At 39.1% G+C, this 27,227-nt stretch overlaps 1 protein-coding gene across 4 annotated transcripts in view; it reads left to right on the forward strand.

Moving 5' to 3' along the window:
- The first annotated feature begins 964 nt into the window (after positions 1 to 964).
- The window catches only part of IMMT (inner membrane mitochondrial protein), a 39,632-nt gene continuing 13,369 nt past the window's right edge, over positions 965 to 27,227 (forward strand). The window contains exons 1-7 of one of the 4 annotated variants that reach the window (XM_032410520.1): positions 965 to 1,151; positions 15,295 to 15,368; positions 16,098 to 16,287; positions 20,761 to 20,872; positions 22,824 to 22,961; positions 23,318 to 23,413; positions 26,172 to 26,308. In XM_032410520.1, coding sequence (XP_032266411.1) covers positions 1,107 to 1,151; positions 15,295 to 15,368; positions 16,098 to 16,287; positions 20,761 to 20,872; positions 22,824 to 22,961; positions 23,318 to 23,413; positions 26,172 to 26,308 — 792 coding nt within the window. In that variant the 5' untranslated portion in view covers positions 965 to 1,106. The remainder of the gene's footprint in view (positions 1,152 to 15,294; positions 15,369 to 16,097; positions 16,288 to 20,760; positions 20,873 to 22,823; positions 22,962 to 23,317; positions 23,414 to 26,171; positions 26,309 to 27,227) is intronic. The other 3 variants (XM_032410521.1, XM_032410522.1, XM_032410523.1) reach the window with 3 other exon arrangements.

Raw genomic sequence — 27,227 nt, forward strand, 5'->3', positions numbered from 1 at the left:
ACTGCTCTGGAGGCTGTTAGGTGATGGTGATATGAAACAGAGGGTAATGTAATTATTAAAGCACACTGAAAAGCACTGCAAACATAAGTATTTGATTTTAGTTAATTTTCAAATCCATTTCTCCATTTTACAAGTGGGATTAGTATACTGTAATACCACCATACTGTAAAAAACTGTAACTCTAGTAACACCATACTGTAATAAATTACCTAGTTAAGACCTGAAAATACTTTGCAAACACAATAGATATACACGTTATTTAGTTTCTTTGATGTTGTGATGGTGATAAAATCATTATTAGTACTAACAATATTGAACACTGTGTTCAATATTTAACATGCTAAACCTTGGTTACAGACTCAGTGGAATACTTTGAACAGTTCTTCTGCACTGACCTCCTTAACTTCCAACCCATCCCACAGACTGCAGCCAAAATTATCTTTGTAAAATGAAAACGTGGTGGGAAAATCAGTGTGGTTTAATCTAGAAGGAGTGGAAGCGGTGGAACCTGAAGAATCTGGGTTTCTATTTCTGCTCTGCCATTTATTAGATACGTGTACAACACACTCCGCACAACGGTCTCTCCAGTGTCCGTTCACCCAATCTCCCGTAATCAGGATGACTCCTTGAAGAAAGGCTGTCAAATGAAACAAACACGCAAACCAAGACACCATTGTTTACGTAACTTTCGCCAAGGTGACTGCTTTCTACGAAATATCCAACTGACATAGGCGGTTGAGATGGTCTCTTGCTTGAATTCTTCGAATAACATCTGCTTTCTGCGCTGATCAAAGCCCGAGTTTCACACTCCCCCGCACCCTCCCAGTTCACCTACTAACCCCTTCTTGGGGCTACAGACCGGAACTCCGAGAGCGACCCGGAAGGAGAAATCGCCTTTTCCGCCGAGGGAGAGCCCACCCTCTCCGAGCGGCCTGGGCGGGGTCGAGAAAGGGGGCTGCGCGTGCGCAGCGGCGTTGGTTGCCCTTCCGGTACGACCGGCGCGGAGAAGCTGTCCGGACGCAGGCACGCGCTCACGCACGCTCTTCCCTACTAGCACCGCCGCGGCAGCTCCCGCGTATACCGGCGGTGCCGTCCCCCCGGCCAAAATGCTGCGGGCCTGTCAGTTATCGGGTGTGACCGCCGCCGCCCAGGTGAGCGCGGGGGCGCCGGGAGAGAGCGCGTGGTGAGGCTGACTCCGGGCGACCAACGGAAAACGGGAGAGGCTTTCGCTCTGTCTAGGCCCCGGGAGAGAGGCGTGTTTCAGGGCCGCCTTTATCGCGAGAATCATGGGCCGACCTTTGAAGCAGTTAATTGGAGAGTTTGCCCAAGAGGGATGACTTGAGGGTTATTGCTGAAGTGGGATGGGGTGTGGAAAGAAGGTGGCGGGGAGGCGGGCGCAGGACGGTCGGCACGGCTTCGGGGACGTGTCATCCAATCAGCCCCGCGCTGCCCTAGTCAGGGACCAATCGTGGCCGCTGCCGCTCGGGTCGCCGGTTGGGCTCGTGTTAGGTTTCGCGCAGCCAGTGGTTGAAGGTCGAGGGGAGAACTACAGTTCCCAGCAGGAAAAGCCTAGCTTTGGCTTGTTGCATCTTTAATAAGGAGGTGTTTGGACTGTTAGAGTCCGCATTTTAGGGGTCAAGGCTGTAATTATTTGGGAGGGACCTTTTTTTGTAGCTGAGAGCGCCTCTGAGCTATTCTTACTCTAAACAAAAATCGGAGATTGTAGTTTATGGAGTAAAGACTCTGAGGAAGGACAGGAGTCGTGACCTTGTGCTCGTTTCTGAGATTAGCTTGGGGATCTCTCTCTCCAGGTGCTGGGACAACTGTGGCAGACATCCAAGAAGTCTAGACACCCAGTGACTTTTATTTCTGCACGATTATCAAAGTAATTTTCTAAAATTGGAAATAAAAAAATAAAACTACTTCCATTGCCTACAATTTTCAGAATATTGATATGTGGGAAAAATGTATTGTAAAACAGGTGCTGTGACTCAAGTAGTAATTGAACAAAATCCCTAGTCATAGTGAGTGAGAGATCATAAAAGTCAATTCTTTTTTCCTTCAAGTTTGCTTGTCCCCCCACTTGTTGCCAGGATAGAAGCAGCCTCTTCTATAGGCAAGTAGGGTCTGTATTAGTTCTTTATTGATGCATAAGAAATGTCGCAAATTTAGCAGCTTAAAACAACACCCATTTATTATCTTACACTTTCTGGTTATGAATGGTCTGGATTCCTTGCTCGGTGCCACACAAGGTTGCAGTCAAGGTGTTGACGGTGGTATGTTTCTCATCTGAAGCTCAGAGTCCTCTTCCAAGTTCACTGTGGCAGAATTCAGTCCCTTGCAGCTGAAGGACTGAGGTCCCTGTTTTCTTGCCTGCTCTCATCTAACTCTTAGAGGCTGCTTGAAGCGTCTTGCTCAGAGGCATTTCAGTAACATGGGTGTTTGCTTTCTTGCAGGCTACCAGGAGTTTGTCTCTGTGACTTCAGAAGTCTCTCTTAACTTTCCTGTTTCTGATCTGTAGACCAGTGTGTAAAGGGCTTTAAGATTGGGCCGGGCCCACCTGGAAAACCTCCCTTTGATTAACTGAAAGTCAACTGATGAGTTACCTGAATTACACCTGCAAAATCCCTTTTGCCTTGCAGCCCTAATCATGGGCTTAATAGCGGGTGGAGGTTGTGGGGGCCATCTTAGAATCCCTCCTAATATAGTACCCAAGTGGGACTAGAAGAATGGAGGAAGTAGAGCTGCCTTTCAGGGCAGAACTGTTGGTTTGTCTTTGGGGAGCCCTCATTTTATGGCACACTCTTGTTCTGCCGTCATGTTATGTCATGGTTGTCACTGATGTGTCTCCTTGTCTGCCATAACGTCCAAAATTACTTTTTCCTTGTCTTTATTAAGATACTTTGTACTAACTGGGATCCCAATTAGGAAGTTTAAGAAAAGAGATTAAAGCTTAATACTAAAATATGAACCCTTTTGTAACTTGCATCCACATTTTCTTATGGTCTCGAAATTGCGTTCTTGAAAAATTCATTGGTTTATTCTCCTCAGTCATTCTTTAGCATTGGATATTGTTGCTTTGTGAAACACTTCTTGCCATTTTGGCTTTTCTTACGTAGTATCTAGGGGCCCATTTTACCCTTCATCTCTCTTCTTTCTCCTTTGTTGAATCTGCTTCTTGTACCTCCAAATATATCCCCAAGGTCCTCTCTTCCCATCTCTCCCTTTTTATTTTAATTAAGACTTTTTTTTTTAGAGCAGTTCTAGCTTTGCAGCAAAATTGAGGGGAAGGTACAGAGTTGTCCCATATATCTCCTGCCCCCATGCATAGCTTCCCCCATTACCAATATCCCCCATCAGAGTGGTACATTTATTACAATTGATAAACTTAAATGGGCATATCATAGTCACCCAAAGCCCATAGTTTACACTGGTGTTCACTTTTTGCCTTTCCGAAAGTCATATAGATGGAATCTTACAGTGTAGCCTGTCTTTCACTTGGTAACGTGCATTTAACTTTCTTCCGTGTCTCTTCATGGCTTGATAGCTCTTTTTTTTTTTTTTAAGCATTTAATAGTATTCCATTGTCTGGATGTACCACAGTTTATCCGTTCACCTACTGAAGGATATCTTGGTTGCTTCCAAGTTTTAGCAATTATGAATAAAGCTGTTCTAAACATTCATGTGCAGGGTTTTGTGTTTACATAAGTTTCCAGCTCTTTTGGGTAAATACCAAGGTGCATGATTGCTGTATTATATGTTTAGTTTTGTAAGAAACTGCCAAACTGTCTTTCAAAGTGGCTACCATTTTGCATTCCCAGCAGTGATGAATGGGAGTTCTTGTTGTTCCACATCCTCATCAGCATTTGGTGTTGTCAGTGTTAGGGACTTTGGCAATTCTAATAGATGTGTAGTGATATTGGATTGTTGTCCCATCTCTTTATATACTGTTACTTGGGATTATATCAGTTCTCAGAACTTTAGTCCCTAAGCAGATGACTCTTTAGCTTCTTTTGAGCTTTGTACTCAAATCTTTTCCTTGTTTGATTTTGTCAACTTTATCCAGAACATTCTATTTGTCAAAATTCTTTCCACTCCATCGAACTTCATCTTCTTTAATGTTTTCCTGCTTTTACTATTGCCCTCTTAGAGTCAGTTCTTTATAGAGTAGTTAATAAAGTCTTTTATAAAAGCATACAGATCGCGGGGCGCCTGGGTGGCTCGGTCGTTAAGCGTCTGCCTTCGGCTCAGGTCATGATCCCAGGGTCCTGGGATCGAGCCCCGCATCGGGCTCCCTGCTCAGCGGGGAGCCTGCTTCTCCCTCTCCCTCTGCCCACCCCCTCCTCATGTTCTCTCTCTCTCTTAAATAAATAAATAAAAATCTTTAAAAAAAAAAAAAAAAGCATACAGATCGCATCATGCCCTTCATTGACATCCCATCACATTGAAGATAAAATACAAACTCTTGACCACACCCACCAGGCTCTTCATGATGTGCTCTTTGCCTGTTTCATTTTCTAGTCTGCCTCATTCTGTTTTGGTATCTGTAGCACATACCTCATTGCCTTGTCTTTCTATTTTATTTTAATTTTATTTTAATCTCATTGCCTTTTCATTTGCTGTTTCTTTTGCCCTGAAGTCTTCCCACACATCTTTGCTTAGCTCACTTACTTCATTCTAATATTTTCTCAAATATCACCTTCCCTTCAGAGAGGCCGCCCCTATGTAATGTAGATCTTTGACCAGTCTTTTCTTCCTTGCATCACTCTGAACTTACCCTTACCTTTTACTTTGTAGCTCTTACCACTACCTGACATAATGTATATTTATTGTGGGTTTGCCACATTAAAATATAAGCTCCACAAAGGGACTGTGTCCATATTTTTTATTGCTCTATTTCTAGTACTGATCTTAGTAACTGACTCCCAATAGATGCTCAGTAAATGTGATGTGTTTGAATTAAAAAATAAATTATTTTCTATTAATTTTTCTTAATATCCATAAGTGGATGTGATCTCCCTGATAGCCCCATAGGTTTTATTTTATTTTATATTATCTTACTTAATTTTTTAGAGAGGGAGGGAGGGAAGGGGGGCAGAAGGAGAGGGAGAGAGAATCTTAAGCAGGCTCCATGCCCAGCAGGAGCCCAGTCTTACAACCCTGAGATCATGACCTGAACTGAAATCACAAGTCGGACGCTTACCCATTGAGCCGCTCAGGCGCCCCAAACCCCATAGGTTTTAGAACCTCTGATGGTGTATTAGAGTTCTCCAGAGTAACAGAACCAATAGGATATGTAATAGATAAAAGGATTTATTGTATGGAATTGGCTTACGCAGTTGTGGAAGCTAACAAGTCCAGTACCTGCAGTGGAGCTGGGGGGCTTGATATGCAGAGACCCAGGAGAACCTGTGGTGTGGTTTTAGTTTGAAGGCTGGTGACCTGGAGAGCTGATGTGCAGTTCCAGAATGAAAGCAGTCCTCTGAATTCCCCCTTGTTTGGGGAGGCTCATCTTTTTGTTCTAGTCAGGCCTTTACCTGGTTGGGTGAGGCTCACCCACATTGTTGACGGCAATCTGCTTTATTCACAGTTTACTGATTTAAATGTTAATCTCCAGAAACACCCTCCAAGTTGACATAAAATTAACTATCACAAATGGCATCTGCCTTATTCTTTGTCTGGACTCATCATCCTTAAATTCCTTACATACGGATATTCAACAGAAATGTTCTCTTTTGTGTCCTCTTTCTTTCCAGAAATGTGCTTCAGAACTCAAGTTCTTCCTCAGTTTATTTCCCAGACTTAACACCATTTGTCTTCTTAGTCCAAGTACTGCTTGCATCACCAGGCCCCACCTTTTTTGAGTTGGGCATTCAGTTTGGAGGGGTTGAGCTTTCAGCCCGGCCCTCTCCTAAGCTATAGATTTGGTAGTGGTCATCTGCATATGCAGAATCGTAACTGTTTATCACTTAAAAGAAGAGAAAGAAGCATTGTTCTTGAGGGTTCACGAAGTCAGTTTGTTTATGGCCAAAGCTAGTTTAGGTTTGAGTTTGTGCGTGGACATTTTTGTTGTCATCTTCTGGATTTTTTTTTTTATTATTGTAAAACAGTATGTTATTCAGCAGTAATGCCTGCCAAGCATACATGGTAGAAAGTACTTTAGTATGTCATGCAGCTTGCTCTTTGCCTTTTTTTTTTTTTTAAGATTTTATTTGTCAGAGAGAGAGAGAGCACAAGCAGGGAGAGCGGCAGGCAAAACAAGAAGCAGACTCCCTGATGAGCAAGGAGCTTGATATGGGACTCAATCCTAGGACCATAACCTGAGCTGAAGGCAGACGCTTAACTGACTGACCCACCCAGGCGCCCCTTATTTCATTATTCTTATAAAATATTTTAAGTTAACTGTAGAAAAAGTTGTCATATACTAATCTGCATTTCAAATGTAGAACTGGGCATTAACTTCTGGGTGTCTTTTGTTTGTGTGGGAGGAATCCTTATGACAAAACCCACCAAAACATCGGCAGTTATAGCTACTGGCAAAATCTAGAGGGGAAATCTGGAACCTCCAGATGGGGTTCATGTGAGGGGATTATTTATTATAGTCTCTTGTTTCCAGGTTGTAATGCTAGAATTTGATTTCTTTTTGTATGTTTACCTTCGTTTGGAGCTAAGGAATAGATAGATGGTTTGTGCAAGAACTTAATGTGGGAATTGTAGGTTTATCTTTTTTGTTTTCATTTTAATTTAATTTATTTATTTGAAAGATTTTATTGAGAGTGAGAGAGCGCAAGCAAAAGCATGAGTGTGGAGGGAGAGGCAGAGGCATAGGGAGAGGGACAAGCAGATTCCCCGCCCAGTAGGGAGCCTGATATGGGGCTCGATTCCAGGACCCAAGGATCATGACCTGAGCCGAAGGCAGATGCTTAACTGACTGAGCCACCCAGGCACATCTCTCTCTCTCTTTCTTTTTTTAATCATGTTTCTATAGGTTAGAAACAGTAATGCTAACCTTGTAACATTTGTTATAAGGTTATATGTCAAGGCATATTGCTTTGAAACAGTATAGTTTTTAGGTTATTAATAAAAAGGAATTCCAGAACTAAGAAGTGTGTTCAAGTAGGATATTTCGTTTATATAAATAAAGAGATTAGCTTGGTGCTTAAGAAAGAGAGCTCTAGAGGCCGACTTAGATTTAATGGTTTCTTAGATATGACTCCAAAAGAAATAAAAGATAAGTTGGGTTTTATCAAAAATAAAAATTTTTGTTCATCAGAGAACACTGAAGTGAGTGAAAAGAATGGGAGAAAATATTTTCAAACCATATATCTGATGAGGATCTAGTATCCAGAATATGTGAAGAACTCCTACAGCTCAACAACAAAAAAGACAACCTTAATAAAACATGGGCAAAGGATTTGAATAGACATTTATCCAAAGAAGATATGAAAAGATAATAAACATCCATTGGCATTAGGGAAATGGAAATCAGAACCACAATGAAATAGCCACTTCATACTCACTGGTAAGCCTATAATAAAACAGAAAATAACAGGTGTTAGTGAGGCTGTGGAGAAAATGGAGCCCTTATACATTGCTGGTGGGAATGTAAAATGATGCAGAGTCAAACATAGAATTACCATATGACCCTGCAGTTCCACGCCTCCCAAAATTGAAAACAGGTGTTCAAACAGAAACTTGCAGAGAAATATAGCACTATTTACAGTAGCCAAAAGATGGAGACAACCCACATGTCTATCAGGTGATGTCTGGATAAACAAAATATGGTATATCCATAGATGAAATACTCCAGTCAGCCACCAAAGGAAAGTACATGATACATATATGATACATGCTACAACATGGATGAAGCTTGAAAACATTATACCAAGTTAAAGAAGCCAGGCTCAAAAGGCCACATATTGTATAATTCCATTTGTACCAAATAGCCATAGAGCCAGAAAGTAGATGGTGTTTGCAGTGGCTGGGGAGAGGGGTGAATGGAGAGACTGCCTAGTTGGTACAGGAATTTCATTTTGGAGTGATGCAAATGTTCTAGAACTAAATAGTGGTGGTTGTTGTACAGCACTATGGATGTACTGATGTAACTGAATTGTACATGTTAAGACGATTGAATTTGGGACGCCTGTGTGGCTGTCGGTTAAGCCTCTGCCTTCGGCTCAGGTCATGATCTTGGCATCCTACGTTGGAGCCCCACATCGGGCTCCCTGCTTAGTGGAGATCCTGCTTCTCCCTCTCCCTCTGCCTGCCGCTCCCCCTGCTTGTTCTCTCTTTCTCTATCTCTGTCAAATAAATAAAATATTAAAAAATTTGTATATATAAAGTGGTTGATTTTTATAAGTGAATTTTACTACAGATGGGGGAAAAAAACTTGACACCAGGTATCTGCAGATGGGCTGAAGTAGAGAGACACAGTTATATTTATATATATATATGTGCATTATATATATATTTTATGTATATATGTAAAATTAAAATAACAAAATGATATGTTTTAAATTTGAAGTGGAGTCTGTTGGCCAGAGATGGGACAATTTTTTTCAAAAGTGTTTAAATTCATGAGTTCATAAAGATGCTGTTTTGGTTACCTATAGCTGCATAAGCCACCTGGAGCTGGGGGTAGAAGAAGAATTTATTGCTGCCTCGCTCAGTTTTGGGGTTCGCCTGGGCTCAGCTGGGCAGTTTCTGCTCAGTGTCCCTCATGAGGTTGTAGTCACACAGTGGCTAGGGATAGAGTCACCTCAGAGGCTTCCTCACGTCCATGTCTGGCAGTTGATACCGGCTGCAGCTGACGCCTCAGCGGGGACTGTGGGCTAGAACCCCTGCATGGGGTGTCTTTGCACACAGGGTGTCTTAGATGCATACGTGCTCCCTGGGGTACGGCTCCATAAGCACTTCTCCTTTCAGTCTAATAACCTGTGAACTACAGAGACAAGTCCTCTGCTCCCCATATACCCATCATACAGTACAGTATGACAGGCATTCTAGATACTCCCATTCAAAAAGGCAGGAAACAAGACCGCATGTAGCAGTCACTGTTCATAACGTGTAAAATCTTGTTGGGTACGTGTTGCTAATTTCTTAATTCTTACTGATTGGTAATGATTCTTCATAACTCTTGGTTCTACTCTGGGCTCTTGGTTTCATCCCTTGAATTATCCTTCCTTTTCAAGAAAATATAGTTAACTTTGGTTTCCTGTGGATTTTATTGGGGTTTTCTCCATTAGATAAAAAAGCCACACCCATGAATATCAAGGTAAGCCCTTTACCGTTTTGGACTCCTGTGAGCTGCTGTAGAGTAAAACCCTTAAAATTCTTAGTAGCCCTGTTATTTAACAAAAAGACTATGGGAAGTACACCCTTAGGATCCCCAAGGGGCCTTTTCTCTGTGTGAAAAGATTCTGTAAGGAGCAACTCCTTAGAACTTCGAGGTCTTAAAGGATTTTTGCCAACTGGAGAGGCTGAGAATGAGAAAAAGTTTTATTTTTGAGCCTATAAAGTCCTGGCTCCTTAATATTTCCTTTAAATTGTGCTTGAAAACTAAAAAGGTCTTTTGGTTCGTTTTGAAGCTCATTTTTACCCTTATATCCTGCTCCAAAGAAACTAGTTGGCACTTTTGAGCATTCTCCTTGGAACTCTGTTTAGCTAAATCCATCAGTTCATTAGGTACAGCTTCTGTTTTTCTATTTTGTATGACTTACCACAGGTGACAGTTTTGACAAACTTCTGACACTTACATAACAAGGATCCCTTTTTTCTCTAGGTTTCCAAAAACATTTTTCTTACTTAAGCCCTTACCAACACTCTGTGGAGGCCATAAGGCTTCTGTGAAGTCTCTTCAAGGCCCTTCCAACTTTCACCCTCCACCCCATGTGCTTTATGTTTTATTGCAGCCACCCTTACTTATAGGTACAAGTATTTGTTTGGTTATAGCTATATAACAGATCACCCCAAACGTAGTGGTATTAAATAACAGCATCATTACTTATTATTTTATAGTAATAACATTTATCATATAGGTAAAAATTATATAAATGAAAATAAATAACAAACATAAATTATCTCTTAGGTCTAAGGATTTCTGGGCTCATGCAGTTGCAAGGTTCTGGGGAAAATGGCAAGGTTCTGGGAAACCAGGTGGGATGGGAAATGTAACAATTTTTAGAAAATATAATTTGTCACAATTAATAAATGAAAAAATCCACAATTGGTCATTATCAGAGGATAAGTGGATAAAAGGATAAAAAGCATTTATCCTGCCTTTCCTATATGAACTGTACTTTGGGTAACCAAATTGTAGATGAGGGGAAACATCTCTTTATAAGATATGTCAAATAATAAATGAAAAATAATAGAATTACCATCTTCTACAACTTCCAGTAAATTAATGGATCTAGACATTGTACATCAATGCAATTGATAACATCATAAAAAGAGAGATAACCAGATATCGTGTGCCTTCTGATGAGAGAACACAACACCACCTAAAGTTTTGCCAGAGAGACTAAACCTGAGTTTGAGCAGGTGTCTGGATCTACCTCTGGTTTTCAGGGAATACAGAAGACAGGATCACGTTAAATTGCACCTTAAACAAAATCCAGCCTGTGGAAAATTCTACAGGTCAAGCAACCCAGGTTCTTCAACAAATTAATTATTGGAGGGAAAACGTATAGATTAAAAGAGACTTAGAAGATATCTTTTCTTTTTTTATAGGTAAAACTACACTGTGGTGTCTAGGGACTCATACTTGGGTGATAAAACCATAAAAAAATTTTTCTGACTTTTGAAACTACTTAGCATATTAAATGCTACATAGAATATGAGAGTAGGCTGATGAATAGGATACTTAAATTTTTTAAAATCAAGAGCCACTGGTTTAGATAAAAGCCCTATATATTTGAGTCATGATACAATTCTCATTTCTACTTTTTTCTCCTACAGAAGTAGGAAACTTTACTGCTATCAGATTTTGGCCATGAAAGATAACCGCCCCCCCCCCCACATTTATCCCTCCTTAAATCAGGATGCATCTTTTTTTTTTTTAAAGATTTTATTTATTTGAGGGAGAGCACGAGAGCAAGCATGGGGGGTGGGGGGTGGGGAAGGGCCTGACTCGGGGCTTGATCCCAGGAGCCTGAGATCATGACCTGAGCCAAAGGCAGATGCTTAACTGAGCCACCCTGGTGCCCCCAGAGTGCATCTTATAATTGATGGTGTGTTGTTTAATTGAAAGCATTTTGATAGCTCAGCTTTCAAAAGAAAAAAAGAAAGGAGTAGCCAGAAAAATTCTGAAAAAATAATAGTACTCAAAGAGAGGACAAGCCCTACCAGATTAAAAGCTAATTCTAAGATGTAGTCGTTAAAATATGGTAGTATTAGTGTAGATCAGTGGAATAAAATAGGAAATCTAAATGCGTCAAGGCATTTGGTGTATTTTAAAGGTGGCATTTCAAATCATTGGAAAAAATTGTTCAGTCTATGATTTAGGGACAACTGAATAGATATTTGGAAAAAAATAAGGTTGACTCCGTACCTTACACTAATTCCAAGGATTTATATATTTAAAAAAATGAAACTGTGATAGAAGAAACATGGAAGAATTATTTTATAATTCTGAGGGTGACTTTCTAAGAATATGAGAAACACAGAAGCCATGTAAGATTGACAGTTTTGACTACATAAAAATAATTATTTGCATGATGTAAACTACCATGAACAAATATAAAAAGCAGATCACAAACTGGATGAAAACATTTGTGATTAGCAGACACGTGGCTAATTTCTCGTCATATATAAAGAGAAGAGAATATGAAGAAGATCAGTCTTACTTAAAAGTGGTCAAAACAGAGAAAGACAAATACCGTATTTCACTTGTGTGTGGAATCTAAAAACCAAATGAATAAACAGCAGAGTCAGACCTATAAATACAGAGAATAAACTAAAGGGAGGAGGAGGGGGAAGGGCAAAGTAGGTGAAGGGGTGTGGGAGGTACAGGCTTCCAGTTATGGAATGAGTAAGTCACGGGAATAAGAAGTACAGTATAGGGAACGTAGTCATTGATACTGTAATAGCATTGTATGATGATAGATCGTAGCTGCACTTGGGGTGAGCACAGCATAACATAGAGTTGTTGAATCACCATGTTGTATATGTGAAACTAATGTAACATTGTGTGTCACCTATACTCAAAAAAAAAAGTGAAACTGGGTGTAAGGAAACATTCACTAAACAGTTTTATTAAGTACCAGAAAGAGAGAGCATGCACGCACAAGCAGGGGGAGCAGCAGGCTGAGGGAGAAGCAGGCTCTCCGCTGAGCAGGGAGCCTGATGTGGGACTCGATCCCAGGACCCTGGGATCATGACCTGAGCAGAAAGCAGACGCTTAACTGACTGAGCCACCCAGGTGTCCCTTTATTTTATTTTAGAAAAAAAGTTTGTATGAACAGCAATAATAAATAAAAGTAAAGAAATAATAAAAGTGGTCAAAAGATGCACTCTGATCATTCATAGAAAAGGAAATAACATAAATACATGAAAAGATATCAGTCATAATAAAGGAAATTGTGATTAAGACTGTACTGAACGTGTGTGTTCGGCAGGCTGTGAGAAAACATACTCTCATATTACTAGAAGACATTTTGACTACTTTGGCAGTATTTATCAACATTGCAAATTTTACTTTAAGAATCGACCCAAAATAATGTATATTTCCCAGGCAGCGTTATTTATTATAACAAAAATTTAGACTGAACCTCACTGTCCATCAAAAGGGGGCTGGTTAAGTACATTAAATAACATCCATGCAGTGGAATAATGAATCTCCGTAAAACCCACTGGGAAGAGTTCATTGACTGATACAGAAGGATCACAGATACATCTTGTTGAATGCACTTCACTTCAGAACTGGGTGTATATTACGGTATTTGTGTTAAGGGGGTGTTTTGGGAATTCTCTCACAAAATATCTCTGGATATACAAGAAACTGATAGCATTGGTTGCTTATGGGGAGGGGATCTGAGTGGCTGGGGGACAGAAGTAGTGAAGGAGATCCCACTGTATGCAACTAAACCTTTTGAATTTTGATTTTAAAGTTTATGTTTTAATTTTCTTCATACTAAGAAGTGTAAACTTAGAGTCACATCAGATATATTCTGTCAAGAAGGGAAGAGGGTCAAGGTAAAAGAAAGTAGAAGATGGAAAAAGAAACAGGTTAAAAAATAAATACTGATGTGAAATAAGGTATTCTTGAGTTCTAGTGTTAATTTGGTTTTGTACTTCCCAGATTCAGTTTTCCACTACAATGTTTGCTGCTTGATGTTCCAGGTAGCTAGTTATCCACTGTGAACAGTGTCTTAATTTTTGACTTGAATACTTCTTTGTACCTGTGAAAGTATAGAATCTTAAGTACAACTTTAATCATTTCCTAATAATTTCTAAGTCAACAAAATGGAGCTGTTGGCATATAAAGGTAGATGCAGTTCTGTTTAAAATGTCATATAATCTGCTTTACAGAACGGTAGGAAAACATGCTTTTCTGTTAAATACAGTTGAAAGATGTTGAGAATTCTACACGTAAGATAATTGAAATGCTTTTAAAATACCAACTATAACTTCTTTACATGTTGTAAAACATCTAACTGGTTACTTTTTTTCCCTAAATGTGTTAAGACGTCAATGTTTACCTTCAGGCTTAGAGGGTAAATTGCAGCTGTAATTCTAGAGTAGTTTTATATGGCCTATCAGGTTTCTTTGAATTTAAGATATTTCTAAAAGGAAATTTGTGTTTTTCTGATATTCTTTGAATGTAGTTTCATCAAGGAACCCAGAGAATGCATTTTCCCCCTTGCCTTGTTGCAATTTTTTTTTTTTTTTTTTTTTTTAAAGATTTTATTTATTTGACAGAGAGAGAGAGAGAGCACAAATAGGCAGAGCGGCAGGCAGAGGGAGAGGGAGAAGCAGGCTCTCTGCTGAGCAGGGAGCCCGATGTGGGACTCGATCCCAGGACCCCAGGATCATGACCTGAGCCGAAAGCAGCCGCTTAACCGACTGAGCCACCCAGGCGCCCCTCCTTGTTGCAATTTGATTTTCTAGTTGGTATAAGGAAAGATGATATTGATGCAATAAATTTGAAATTTCAGATGGATTGCTATGAATGACTTTAAGTTTATCAAAACCTTCCCCAATAGCATTTCGATAGGTGTTCATTTGTTTTATTTAAGGGATTCACATATTGTTAAGAAACATTTGCATTTATGTGCTTTACTTTGATTAAAACGAATTTCAGAGTGTTGGTCTGATAATTTGCTTTTGAGTAAAGATAGACTAGTTACGTGGACATAAGTATTTACTTGAGCATTTATAACGTTACAATTTTTTTCTTAAAATTTTTGACTTTTAGGGGTGCCTGGGTGGCTCAGTCAGTTAAGTGTCTGCCTTCAGCTCGGGTCATGATCTCAGGATCCTAAGATGGATCCCTGCATTAGGCTCCCTGCTCAGCAGGGGGTTTGCTTCTCCCTCTTCCTCTGCCTCCTCCCCCTGCTCATGCTCTGTCTCTGTCTCTCTCTTTCAAATAAACAAAATCTTTAAAAAAAAAAACCCAACAAAACTGACTTTTAGTTTAAGGCAAACCAAGATGAACTTTTATTTATTTATTTTTTTTAAGATTTTATCCCAGGACCATGAGATCATGACCCGAGCTGAAGGCAGCCGCTTAACTGACTTAACCCCCCAGGCGCCCCCCAAGACGAACTTTAGATTTAAATGACTGCCGCTAGGAAATGACTGGCCCCATAGTTATCTTACAGATGGGAAATTTGATTTTCTAGATAAATTAAGCTAAGATTGGCTCTCTCCTGAGTGGATTCATATACATCCTACAATGCAGTGTTTTCTCTGGGTGATTTTTCAGATGTCTAAATTAAACTTACTAAGTAAAAATAGATATTTTATACTATTTTATTTTTTCTTGCCAATTAAAACATATGGCAAATTCCAGTCGTAGCCAAGAAATAGTGTACATAACACTTAAAAGTGCTAATTGATCATAATCTGATAAGCATTTTTTTTAACCTTAAAAATAATCTTATATGAGCCTTGGGGTACTGGAAGCATCACTGTTGTTAAGGGTCAATAAGAATGTTTCATGGTTGATTTCTGAAAATAAAATAATTTTTTAACAAAGGCATGTGTAATAAAGATATTACATCTGAGTTACCACCCTAAAAGCTTTCCAGATTCCTTCTGCATTGGTTGTGATGTTTTTTCCTTCCTCCCTAGAGTTGTCTCTGTGGGAAATTTGTCCTCCGTCCATTACGACCATGCCGTAGATACTCTACTTCAGGTGGTTCTAGGTATGTGGTGTGTCTCCCCGTAAATGGGCTTTTAATCATGTGTAAAGAGATGTGGGTGCATCTCTTTCCCATGAATATGGAAATAGCTGCTTAAAATCTTTTTTGTTAAGGGGTACAAACACTGGAGTTTTGCTGTGAAAATTTGTAATGATGCTCCTTTTGGTTTTTTTGTAGTTGGACGGCATCCGAGGTAGACAGCTTCCCTCCCCCATATGCTGTCTTCCATTCTGTGGCTAATAGATTTATATCTGGAGCTCAGCATATTGTAATTTTAAAAGTATTCGTTTTATCTAATATTTGTATTGTCTGTCTTTTGTAAAGGGTTTATTTTATTTACAGAAATGTTTTATTAAGAGGAGAGGAGCTTTAAAAGTTAGTGATACTTCTTTTTTTGGGTTCAAAGGAAATCTCTTGATTGTGAACATCTTGAATTTTTTTTAACATCTTGAATTTTAACTGTTACAGGGTAGATTACTTCATTCTTCCTACTCTAGATATTACTGTACTTAAAAAATATACATAAGTAAATGTTATTTTCTATTGCAGACATGTTTTAAAGCAAATCAGGGAAAGGTGATGTGCAGCTATAGTAATGAACTCGGCTGCTGTGATCTGAATCAGCAGTAGAGGGGTGGAGGTTAGAGGTCTTTGAGACTTTTACATTGGTCTAAGAAAGTAGGTTTGGGAGAACCAAGAAATATAAATGTGTTTCCTCTTTCTTTCACTTAGGTTGTCCCCTGGTAAAATTGCTGGAGCTGGCCTTTTGTTTGTTGGTGGAGGTATTGGTGGCACTATCCTGTATGCCAAATGGGATTCCCATTTCCGGGAAAGTGTAGAGAAAACCATACCTTACTCAGACAAACTCTTTGAAATGGTTCTTGGTTCCCCACCTTATCCTGTTCCGTTGCCAAAGAAGCCGGTAAGAGTTTTAAACAATATTTCAGTTTATCCTATGGAATACTTGTAAAAGCAGGTTGTTTTCATTCTGAAAATATCTTATAATTCAGTAGAACTTGCCAGATGTGTGTTTACTAGTTTCCTTTAACATTAATTTGTAGAATTGGATTTTTATCCCTTCTGAGTTAAGTGTTCTCATTAGTACCCACTACATAGAAAATAATTGCGTGGCACATGAGAGTAAATGGAAGAGGCTTCTTGGGCAGAGGTAACTGTGGTTGTCTGTGGATAGAGGGTGGTTGTGACAGCCTACACTGTTGCAGCTATCAAGCTCTGACTTACAACACTAAAAACATAAACATAGAATGGTCATGACACAGAACCCAAGGGTTATAGTTAGTAGTGGCTCTTTTTAGACCACAAAACAAGGGTCACAGAATTTTCAGCTACTTACTGATTGGTTGACAGGAATATCTTCTGGTATTTCTGGAACTTTGTACATATTCAGAGTTTGAACCTTCCCCCCCCCCCCCCCCGCCCCAGGCTTAAAATTTTTAAAAACATCTTAAATAATTGTTCATTCAAACAACTGCTTGAAAAAAAATTTACAAAAGAGATCATGGAGTTTTGCTGATTTGGTCTTGGGTATTTCTTTATGCTGTGAGGCTGGACATGGCTGATTAGTACTTTCTTAGAAATTGGGTGGACTTCTGTTCTCTAGTATCTAGCATAGTCTAGAGGTCAGTCCTATCACAACATTAATAATTGGAAAAGCGAGTGTCTTCTGACACCTTCCCCTGACCCTGTCATGCTTTTTCAAAATAGTCTCCCACATCATTTATTCTTCCATATGAACTTTATAATGTCTGTGCTGGCCAAGAGAGACAGTTTTGCAGCTTTAGTAGTCAAGGAACAGAATTCTGTGGATTCATTCTAAAATCTTGGGTCTATTTTAACCTACATGACCCAGGAGAAATAGCTGAGAGCAATTCTAGGAGTAAGGCTGAACAGTTGAGAGTAGTGTTCTTTTCTTGCTTGACATGACTTCAGGTGTCATTCTTTGTAGATTACTTGTGTTTATCTCTCTCAAGAGTCATGGCCTCTTCTCATTCCACTTTAGCTATCCTGTGAACATTTCCACTTGGATTACTTGGCAGGTTCATACTGCACCACCTCAAAAGTTACACTCTTCTTGATTGGCTTTTTTTGTGTTACAGGTAGTACCATGCTGTCACATAGTTAGGTTAGAATTCTTAGGTTCATCTTCATAGTTGCCTATATTTTGTTAGCTATCATATCTTGTTTAATCTCTGATACTTACTTTTTTTCTTGCATTACAACTGTCATCCCACTTCTGACCTTTATCACTTCATATCCACACTAGACCTGTTTTTTCCTGCCCCCCCCCCCCAAGACTTTCCTCCCAGTCTCCACCCCGAAGATCTCTCCTTCTACCATAATCTAGGCCATCCTCATGTCAGTACCAGAGAATCTTCTAAAATAAGTGCTATCACATTTTTATGATATTTTCATGTTACCACTTATAAGTAACTTTTATATATTTATTATCATTTGAAAGACAGAAGACCACAGAATGAAAAACTAGAGAGACTTTAGACATTGTTTCATGTTCTGAATAAGGAGAGTAAAGCCAGGAGTGGTTAAAAGTTAGCCTAGGAGCTAGCCGTTTGTAAATAAATAAAGCTAGCCTTTATTCTGTAGTTTATGGTTTTTGCTGGTTTTTAGGTTGACATTTAACACACTTGGCAGTCTGGCTCTTACTTACCTTTCCAACCTTATCTCTGAATGGTCCTGCACATAAATCCTTAGCTTCATGCCAGTTTACCTTACAAATATACCTTGTGCTTTCCATCATTTATTCAGCAAATGTCAATCAAGTGATGATTACATACCAGACACTGTTTCAAGGGCCTGTGTTAAAGCAGAGAGCTAAACAAAGATCGCTTCCACTTGCACAACTTTTCCCTCGGTGGGCTTGTACCCAGAGCGGCTTCCTTTCTTTTGCCTACTAATGTTCTCTTCAAGACCTACATCCTTCACTACATACACCAAAGTGTATTTTCTCACCTCTGAATTACAGTAGCAGTTAGTGTTTTATTTTTTAATTTTTACCATTTACTCATTCTCTACTCTTGCACATTGTTACCAACTTCTTGCTTTCAGAAGCTGTGCATTTTATTTCATGATAATCATTTTGGTGCCAACATTATTTATGCATAGATAATAAATATTGAGAGAAGATAAACTTAAAATCTTTTTGATGGACATGGAATAAGACCTGCCTAAATGGAGACAAATACTACATTCCTGGATAGGACTTAATATCATAAAAATGTCATTTTTCTCAAATATATACATTTCTCTCAAATTTCCCTTAAATTTGTGTATATTTGACAGAAATGACAATTGTATACACACACACCCACACCCCCCACACACACCCCCATATACACATACACCTAATAAGAATTCTAATGGATTTCTTTAGAGGTTGAAGAATCAGATAAGATGATTTTAAAATTCACATGAAAGGATAAATAATGTACTAAACTAGCCAAGAATATTTCAAAACAGTTTTGGGTTGGGGAGGGATCAGAGGACACTTGCTTTTCCAGGTAATTGACTTTGTTATAGTCCTACTTTAATAGAACAATAAGGTTTTGACACAGGATTAGAAATTAGAGGAATAGAACAACTTAGTCTGGAAATAGGTCTTTTTATACACAGACACACATACACACACATTTATTGTGAGAGTGTGAGTTGCTAGAACCGTATGTGAAAGCGATCTGTTAATAGCTGCTAAAAATATATAACCTCTTTGACCCAGCACTACTTCTTTTGGCAAACTATCCTACAATACCACACTACAGTGCTTTTCAGTTACATGGACAAAAATTTTGTTTTTTTTTTAAAGATTTTATTTATTTATTTGTCAGAGAGAGCATGTGCACAAGCAGGGGAGAGCGGCAGGCAGAGGGAGAAGCAGGCTCCCGGCTGAGCAAAGAGCCTGATGAGGGACTCAATCCCAAGTCCCTGGGATCATGACCTGAGCCGAAGACAGATGTTTACGGACTGAGCCATCCAGGCACCCTGGACAAGGGTGTTTAACAACAAAAAAAGCAGGAAGCAGCTTGAATGTCCAAAAATAGGAGAGTAATTGACAAAATTATAGGGTTTGCAGATACATTAAGATATGCAATTAAATTAGGATGTTATGCAACTGAAAATAATTTCTTGACCTGGAAGAGAATGTCTGTGATAGATTATTAAATAAAAACAAAACCAAGAACTGAGTTACATGATAATTTGTATAATATAACCCTATTTTGGTTTGTTTTAAAAAATGAAAAATTGTATATGTATATATACCTGAGCTTATGCTCAGGGGTGGAAGGATAGATTTCAGGCTATTGGCAGTGGCTACCTGCAAGTGCTGAAGGGAAAAGAGCAGTAAAGAGGCAAAATAAAACCATTAATATGTCTTGATATTATTTTGCTTGTTATAGTGAGCATGTATTTCATGATTTAAATGATAAAATTTTACTAAAAGAGAATGCACATATTTCTCATTTCTGGTAGTGACAAAGTTCAGAACTATATTATATTTGAATAGTCTTTGAGATATCTGAATCCCATTGCCAAGTTCTGGCAAAAAATGCACATCGCAGGTGGTAAATGAAAATATTTCTGTTACTCAGTAATTTTTGCCAGCACATCATATGGTAGTCCTGTTAGTGAACAGGGTCTTAAACTTAACTAAGGCAGATGGTAACTGAGAAAGAGAAAATTGGGCATTACAATAGGATTGTGTTTTTTCGTGTGCAGTTGTATGAATCTGGGAGATTAAAGAAACAAAAAACCAACATTCAGTTTTACTCAGAGCCTCTGAAAATTGTTTCTAACTGAATGTATGCACAAGGCAACAAAATTTGATTTAGAAAGCAGGTGGAAATGGTCTGCTCAATGTTGTGTATGTGGGCGCCTGGTGGCTCAGTTGTTAAGCGTCTGCCTTCGGCTCAGGTCTTGATCTCAGGATCCTGGGATCAAGCCCCGCATCAGGCTCACTGCTCAGCAGGGAGCCTCCTTCTCCCTCTCAAACTCCCCGTTTCTCTCTCTTGCACTCACCCCTGCTTTTGTTCCCTCTCTCACTGTATCTCTCTCTGTCAAATAAATAAATAAAAATCTTAAAAAAAAAAAAATAAAGGGAAGGCTCTGCTTCATGTAGTTTATTAGTTGCCCTAAGAGAAGCCTCTGTTACTATGAAAATTGGGCCAGTCATTTGGAATGAAGTTTTTGGGTTGCATTTTTCTAAAATGAAGACTTCTCTTACCTTACTGTGATTAATAAGATACGTAATATTGTGAAGTGTTAAAGCCTGATATACTTGAATTTTGAAATAATTACACGTTACTGTATGCTGCCTTAAAAAAAAAAAAAGTATTTGAAATGTTACATGTTTTTGATTTCCAAGATTCAGTCTGGTCCAGTAAAAATCTCTAGTGTATCAGAGGTAATGAAAGAATCTAAACAGCCTGCCTCACAACTCCAAAAACAGAAGGGAGACACTCCAGCTTCAACAACAGGTACCTATACTTAGAATCAATTTTTAAAAATTGTAGGTAAATGAATTGTTTTAATGTATTTGTACATTAAATACATTAAATACATTTGGGGTCAAGGGTCAAGAGGGGGCCACTACCCCATGAAGCACTCCTCTGGTCCTTCTCACCAGGGAAGGAGTGTTTACACCTATCATTTGACACTCATTTTAGGAGTTGAGTGGGATATGGAATTGGACTTTATTATGAAAAGCTACTGAGTTGTATTGTCTACAACACTCTTTCTTTATATTTTTCCCCTTTGACTCCTAGCCTTTCTCCTTTCTTCTTAGTGATCTAGCTGTGGTCTGGGGAATTTTTTTCCCCATTCATGATTTGCCAGTAATTCTATCCCAATTTACGGCACTTATCTAACTCTAACCTGCTCAGTAAACATTTCAACTTCTGTGTTTCTCCTTAGTCACTTCTGTCCTTGATTAAACCTCTTGACTTTCTTTCATTCAGCAAATATTCACTGATTGTCTCCTATGTGCCAAACATTCTTCTAGGCACTGGGGCTATAGCAGTGAACAAAATAGTAAAAACAAACACAAACTCTGCAAATATTTCTTAGTGGGATAAGGGGAGGAAGATTATATATAAATATATGTAAAGTGTATAGGATGTCAGAAGTGATGTGTTGGGGGGAAATATTGCAATTTGAAATGGAGTGGGTAAGGAAAGTCTCACCTGGAAGGTGTCATTTGAGCAAAGACTAGAAAGCAGTGAGGGATTAAGGCATGTATAAAAGGCTGGTGGGAGGGGCGCCTGGGTGGCTCAGTCGGTTAAGCGACTGCCTTCGGCTCAGGTCATGATCCTGGAGTCCCTGGATCGAGTCCCGCATCGGGCTCCCTGCTCGGCAGGGAGTCTGCTTCTCCCTCTGACCCTCCCGACCCTCCCCCCTCTCATCTGCTCTCTCTCTCTCAGTCTCTCTCTCTCAAATAAATAAATAAAATCTTTAAAAAAAAATAAAATAAAATAAAAGGCTGGTGGGAGAAAAGCATCCCAAGCAAAGGGATTAGCTAGTGTTAAGGCTTGGTATATTTAACTAGTAAGGAGCACATGAAGCTGGAGTGGAAGAAGAACAGTAGAAAATGAAGTCGAGAGGAAGCAGGAAGCCTATTGTGGCAGTCTTTGGAGGCCGTTATAAGCATTTTGCTTCATATTCTGAGTGGGTTGGGAAGGTGTTAGGAGGGTTCTGAGCCAAGGGAGCGATATATGACTTTTAATAAGATCAGTGGCTATTGCGGAGAGTAGATAAAGGGACCAAGAGCAGAGCAGGGAGACCAGGTAATAGGCCTTGCAGTAATCCAGCTTCGTCTCTTAAATGGGACTTTTAGTTTATTTAAATTTTCTTTTTCTCTATTATGTTGCTCTTTTTTTCTCCTCTATTTTACCTCTAGAATTATCCAGTTTCTTTTCCAACACTTGTTTATCAGCTCTTGATTTTTTTCAGCCTTTCTTCTTTTGTGTTTAAAACTGTCATACTGTTCTTGCTCACAACTTTCATCTCTACACTGTTCAAAGCAGTTAAAAAATATCTTTTGGTTACTTTGTTTTGTCTACCTTCTTCATTACAGGCCCCTTTTTCCTTTGTTACTACTTTTCCATGTTATGTAAATTTTAGGCCTACTTCTCATATGTTAAGATTTAATGTCATTTAGTACTGTTACTAGAAGCCCTGCCTGAGAATGGTGGTGCTTAAAGTGCAAGAGAATCCTTTCTCTTGTGCATTTCCCACCATTGTCCATCTTGTGTGGGTTTGTGTCTATGGGAGACAGGGCCATAGTCTGTTTGCATGTTTGAGTAATGACAGTACATGCGTTTGTGTCTGTAAGGAGTCAGATGTGAAGTGGGTGTTCGTTGTAGTAGATTCCTGTGTGCTTCTGTGTTAACCCCGGAAACTATAAATATCATGAGTAACATATATTTATAGGACCTACAGAGGCAGCTCAAATTATTTCTGCAGCAGGTGATGCACCGTCAGTCCCAGCCCCTGCGGTTCAGCATGAGGAATCTATAAAAACTGAGCACCCTGGAATTGGTGAAGGGCAACCGAAGCCTGCAGCTTCAGGTAGTTTGTTTATATTTGTGGTTTTATAAATGATTTGTTCATCAGAACTATTTAATGCCTAGGCAACCTCTAGACAGTATGTAAGTACCCACTGATGCTGGTTTTATTTCCAGACTTGCTTAGGGAATTTTTTTAAATTTCAGAGTCTGAGTAAATCTCTGAAAGCAAGAGGTTTAAGAGCTGATCCCTTATTTCTTCATGTTGGAATCATTGATGATGTGGTTTTAGAATCCTAGTGACAAAATGCCTTCAGTTGATAGAGCTGGCAAGTACAAACGATGGTGTTTTTATATCCCTCTGAGCTATTGAAATTCTGTGCTGAAATTTGATTTCCTCTTATTTACTTATGCTGCAAGAGGAAGCATCCTCAACTTCTGTACGGGAGCGACCACCCGAAGAAGTTGCAGCTCGCCTTGCACAACAGGAAAAGCAAGAACAAGTTAAGATTGAGTGTATGTAAACAGACGACTTCTTAAGCACTTTGGGTCATCTCCATCAGTTGCTGTCTTCTTCAGCCATTGGCACATGTTTCTCATCCATCAGCTAGTTTGGTTTCTTTAGTGGCATTTGTCTGTGTACCACCTTTATTTCATCATTTGTATTCTTTCCATTTAAACTTTTACCTGGGTAACAAAGGCTATTCTTAGTGTACAGTTGGAGAAAATTCCAAATAATACTTGTACTTAATCCATTTGTGTTTATTAGGGTTTGTGCTAAAGATTCTTTGTATTCTGTGGAACAGAAATTGCTTATGTTTTGGCAACTTCCCTGAGAGTCTTTTAATTTCTCTGGTTTATTACCAGCCTCTGGACTCTGTCTAGTAGCCTCCTTATCGGACATTGGTGGGGGGGCGGAATGTTATACACATTGCCAGTTTTCAGCTAACTGAAGCATATTCCTTTTTAAGTTTCGATTTTATGTTAAACTTTTTGACGGTTTTAAAAAATGATACTAGGTACCTAAAAATGTATTTTCTGGTCTTAAACAAGGTGCAGGGAGCATCTTTTATTGTACTGGGCAGTATAGTGATGTCTCTGGAGGTAGGGGATATGTAGCTTTTTCCTGGACTGAGAGATGTTTGTTTTAAAGTCTTATGGCAGCTGTTTATAGTTTTTGTTTGTTTCTCCCCATGTCTTATTTCTGCTTGTCTGTTTGTCTTGAGTGGTTCTTGTTTCCCTTCTAATGCTTTGGTTCTGCCCTACTCTGAGGAGGCAGGTTTGTTGGAATTATGTAAAGAGTAGAAGGGACAGAAGGAGTATAGGTGCAGGGCTTTAGTTTGGCTACTTGGATTTTTTTTTTTTTTTATGTGTTCTTCTGAGTTCTTGGCCATGGTTACAAATAATTGGGAATGTTGAATAAAGACTTCTAAATAAGTGAGATATTTCTATATTTTTTTCCCACTTCCTGATTTTTCCTGAATTCTCTACCACAGCACATCAAGATAATTTTTTTATTCATATTTTATTTTTCACTTTTCCCTTTTATTATGTAGACACCTTGAAGTAAGTTGTACATTTAAGATTAGTGATGTCTGCTGTTTCATCATGCTCCCTTTTTTTTTGGTCCACTTACTATCTTTCATTTTGGGCAAAGTGAAAATTTTAAGGATTTTGTCTGTCACCTCTTAGTTTTCTCCCAAGCTTTACTTTTAAAATGTATGTGTTTGTAATTCTTGTCAAGAATCAAAGCACCAGGGGCACCTGGTGGCTCAGTCGGTTAAGCATCTGCCTTTGGCTCAGGTCATGATCCCAGGGTCCTGGGATCGAGTCCCACATTGGGCTCCCTGCTCAGCAGGGAGTCTGCTTCTCCCTCTACCCCTCCCCCCTGCTCATGCTCTCTCTCTCTCTTACTTTCTGCACACAGAAGCAACAAGTGGAATTACATCAAACTAAAAAAGCTTTTGTACAGCAAAAGAAACAACAAAACAAAAAGGCATCCTGTGGAATAGGAGAGACTATTTGCAAACCATATGTCTGATAAGGGGTTAATACCCAAAATATATATGGAACTCCTATAACTGAATAGCAAAAACAAAACAAGAAAGAAAGGCGGGGGGAGGAGGAATCAAAGTACAGTGAGTAGACCTGAAGAAGACTTTGAGCCTGTGGGCCACTGTGAAGTGGTTTACTGTTACCTGTGCTCTCATGTCTTCCCCACCCCTGCAACTCATGCATGTTCCCTCCCTGCCTCTTTTTCTCTTTATACCCCTCTCTTCATATCCCCTGTGTCTTCAGGTGAACCTCAGTCTGACACTCATGGTGTGGTATTTTCTCATCACCAACTTTCTCCTTTTATCTCCGTTGCCCAGGTACTGCAGGTGGTTCGGAGGTTCCGTTTGTTCATCTCTAGCTTATGCTTCTTTTGCTCAAAATCACCTTCTGTTTTTGTTTTACCTGCCAAACATATTTTCCCTTTTTAAATCATCTGATATGTGATAAATTAGTCTTCTCACTGGCTTTCTTTCTTCAGATGACCGTTTTGCCATTTTAGTATTATATCTGGAATCATCCCTTGCTTTATTTTTCTTAAAATTAGGTTTCTTTTTGATTCCTGAAGCAGCATATAGAAATATGATCTTAATAGGTTGTAGCCTCTTGCATCTTGATATATGGCTGTTTCTTGAGTTCTCTTACGGAAAACACTGTCCCTTCCCAAACCACCTTTTCTTTTTTGTTGCCATGTTTCCTTATCTTTTTCTTTCTCTTGTCTGTCTGTTATCTCCCTATATCTTGGTGATGTAAGTTGCTCTGAGTGTCCCTTCATGCTGAGGAGATACTCTTTTTCCCTGTGGATCTATACGATCATTATTTAAACTGAAAAATGCTGGTGGTTATACTGAATTTATAGCCTCTAGTAGTTAAAGGGGCTGAACAGTGCCTTAAACTTTGTTCCTCCCATTTGAAGTATATGCTGGCCTTCTTTAAGCAATTTTTTGTCTTAAAAAAAAACTCAGAACACTTTTTATTTTGAAAAAAATTCAGTTGTATATAAAGGTAAAAATAGTATAATGAATCCCCATAGGTCTGTCCACCAGATTTAGTAATTACTAACATTTTACCATACTTTCAAATGAAACTGATTCTCTGTGTTTTTGTTTTTTACATTTTTGAGGAAATGCAAAAGAAGACTCAGTAGGAGAAGAAGGGAAGTTTACAATAAAGTTATTTAGGAGGGAGGGATTTGTTATTTTAACTGTTCTATGTATTTCAGCTGTAGCCAGGAGCTTAGAAGATGCTCTGAGCCAAACTGCTCACATCACTCAACAGGCCATTATAGCTCAGAATGCTGCGGTGCAGGCTGTCAATGCGCACTCCAACATCTTGAAAGCAGCCATGGACAATTCTGAGGTGAGCCAAAGAATGGATAGACAGGTAGTACTTAAGACTGATTTCTTCCTTCTAGTATGGGCTTTCTCCCACTAAGTGAAGACTATCTAGAGTAACTTTTTAAAAAATATTTTATTTATTTGAGAGAGAGCAAGCGAGAGCACAGGCAGGGGGAAGGACAAGCAGACTCCCCGCTGAGCAGGGAGCCAGATGCAGGACTCGATCCCAGGCCCCTGGGATCACGACCTGAGCCAAAGGCAGACGCTTAACCGACTGAGTCACCCAGGCGCCCCTAGAGTAACTTTTTTTAAATAAACAAGGCAGGAAAAATCTTTGCATGTTGTTTTTAATGAGTTTCATATAGTGCTTTATCTCACAACAATGATATGGTACAAGAATTAGTTCCTGTTTGCTTTCATATCTTAATAGTGCTTGAATATTATTTGTCTGCTTTTTTTTTGCTTTAAAATTGCCAACGATTTTTAATTTAGTTTTTTAATTTTAAGTTTTAATTTTTTTGCCATTTTTTTAAAATAAACTTTTTACTTTAAGATACTTTTAGATTGTCACACAGTTATAAGAAATAATACCATTTTCTCTTGATTTTGGCTCAGGTCATGATCTCAGGGTCATGAGATCCAGCATGGAGCCACACATCTGGCTCTGAGCTGGGCATGGAGCTAGCCTGCTTAAGATTCTCCTTCTCCCTCTGTCCGTGCTCCTCCCCACCCCACCTCTCCCACTCTCTCAAAAAAAAAAAAAAAAAATACAGAGAGATCCCATGTACCTCCAAATACCAGCTATTTTATTATTTTTATTTGTTTGTTTTTTGGGTGTGGAGCCGAGCATACTCATGACCCTGAGATCAAGACGTAAGCTGAGATCAAGAGTCGGATGCTTACCTGACTGAACCACCCAGATGCCCCAAAACCAGCTATTT

This window comes from Phoca vitulina, unplaced genomic scaffold, assembly GCF_004348235.1.
Source record: "Phoca vitulina isolate PV1807 unplaced genomic scaffold, GSC_HSeal_1.0 scaffold12, whole genome shotgun sequence".
Lineage (NCBI taxonomy): Eukaryota > Metazoa > Chordata > Mammalia > Carnivora > Phocidae > Phoca > Phoca vitulina.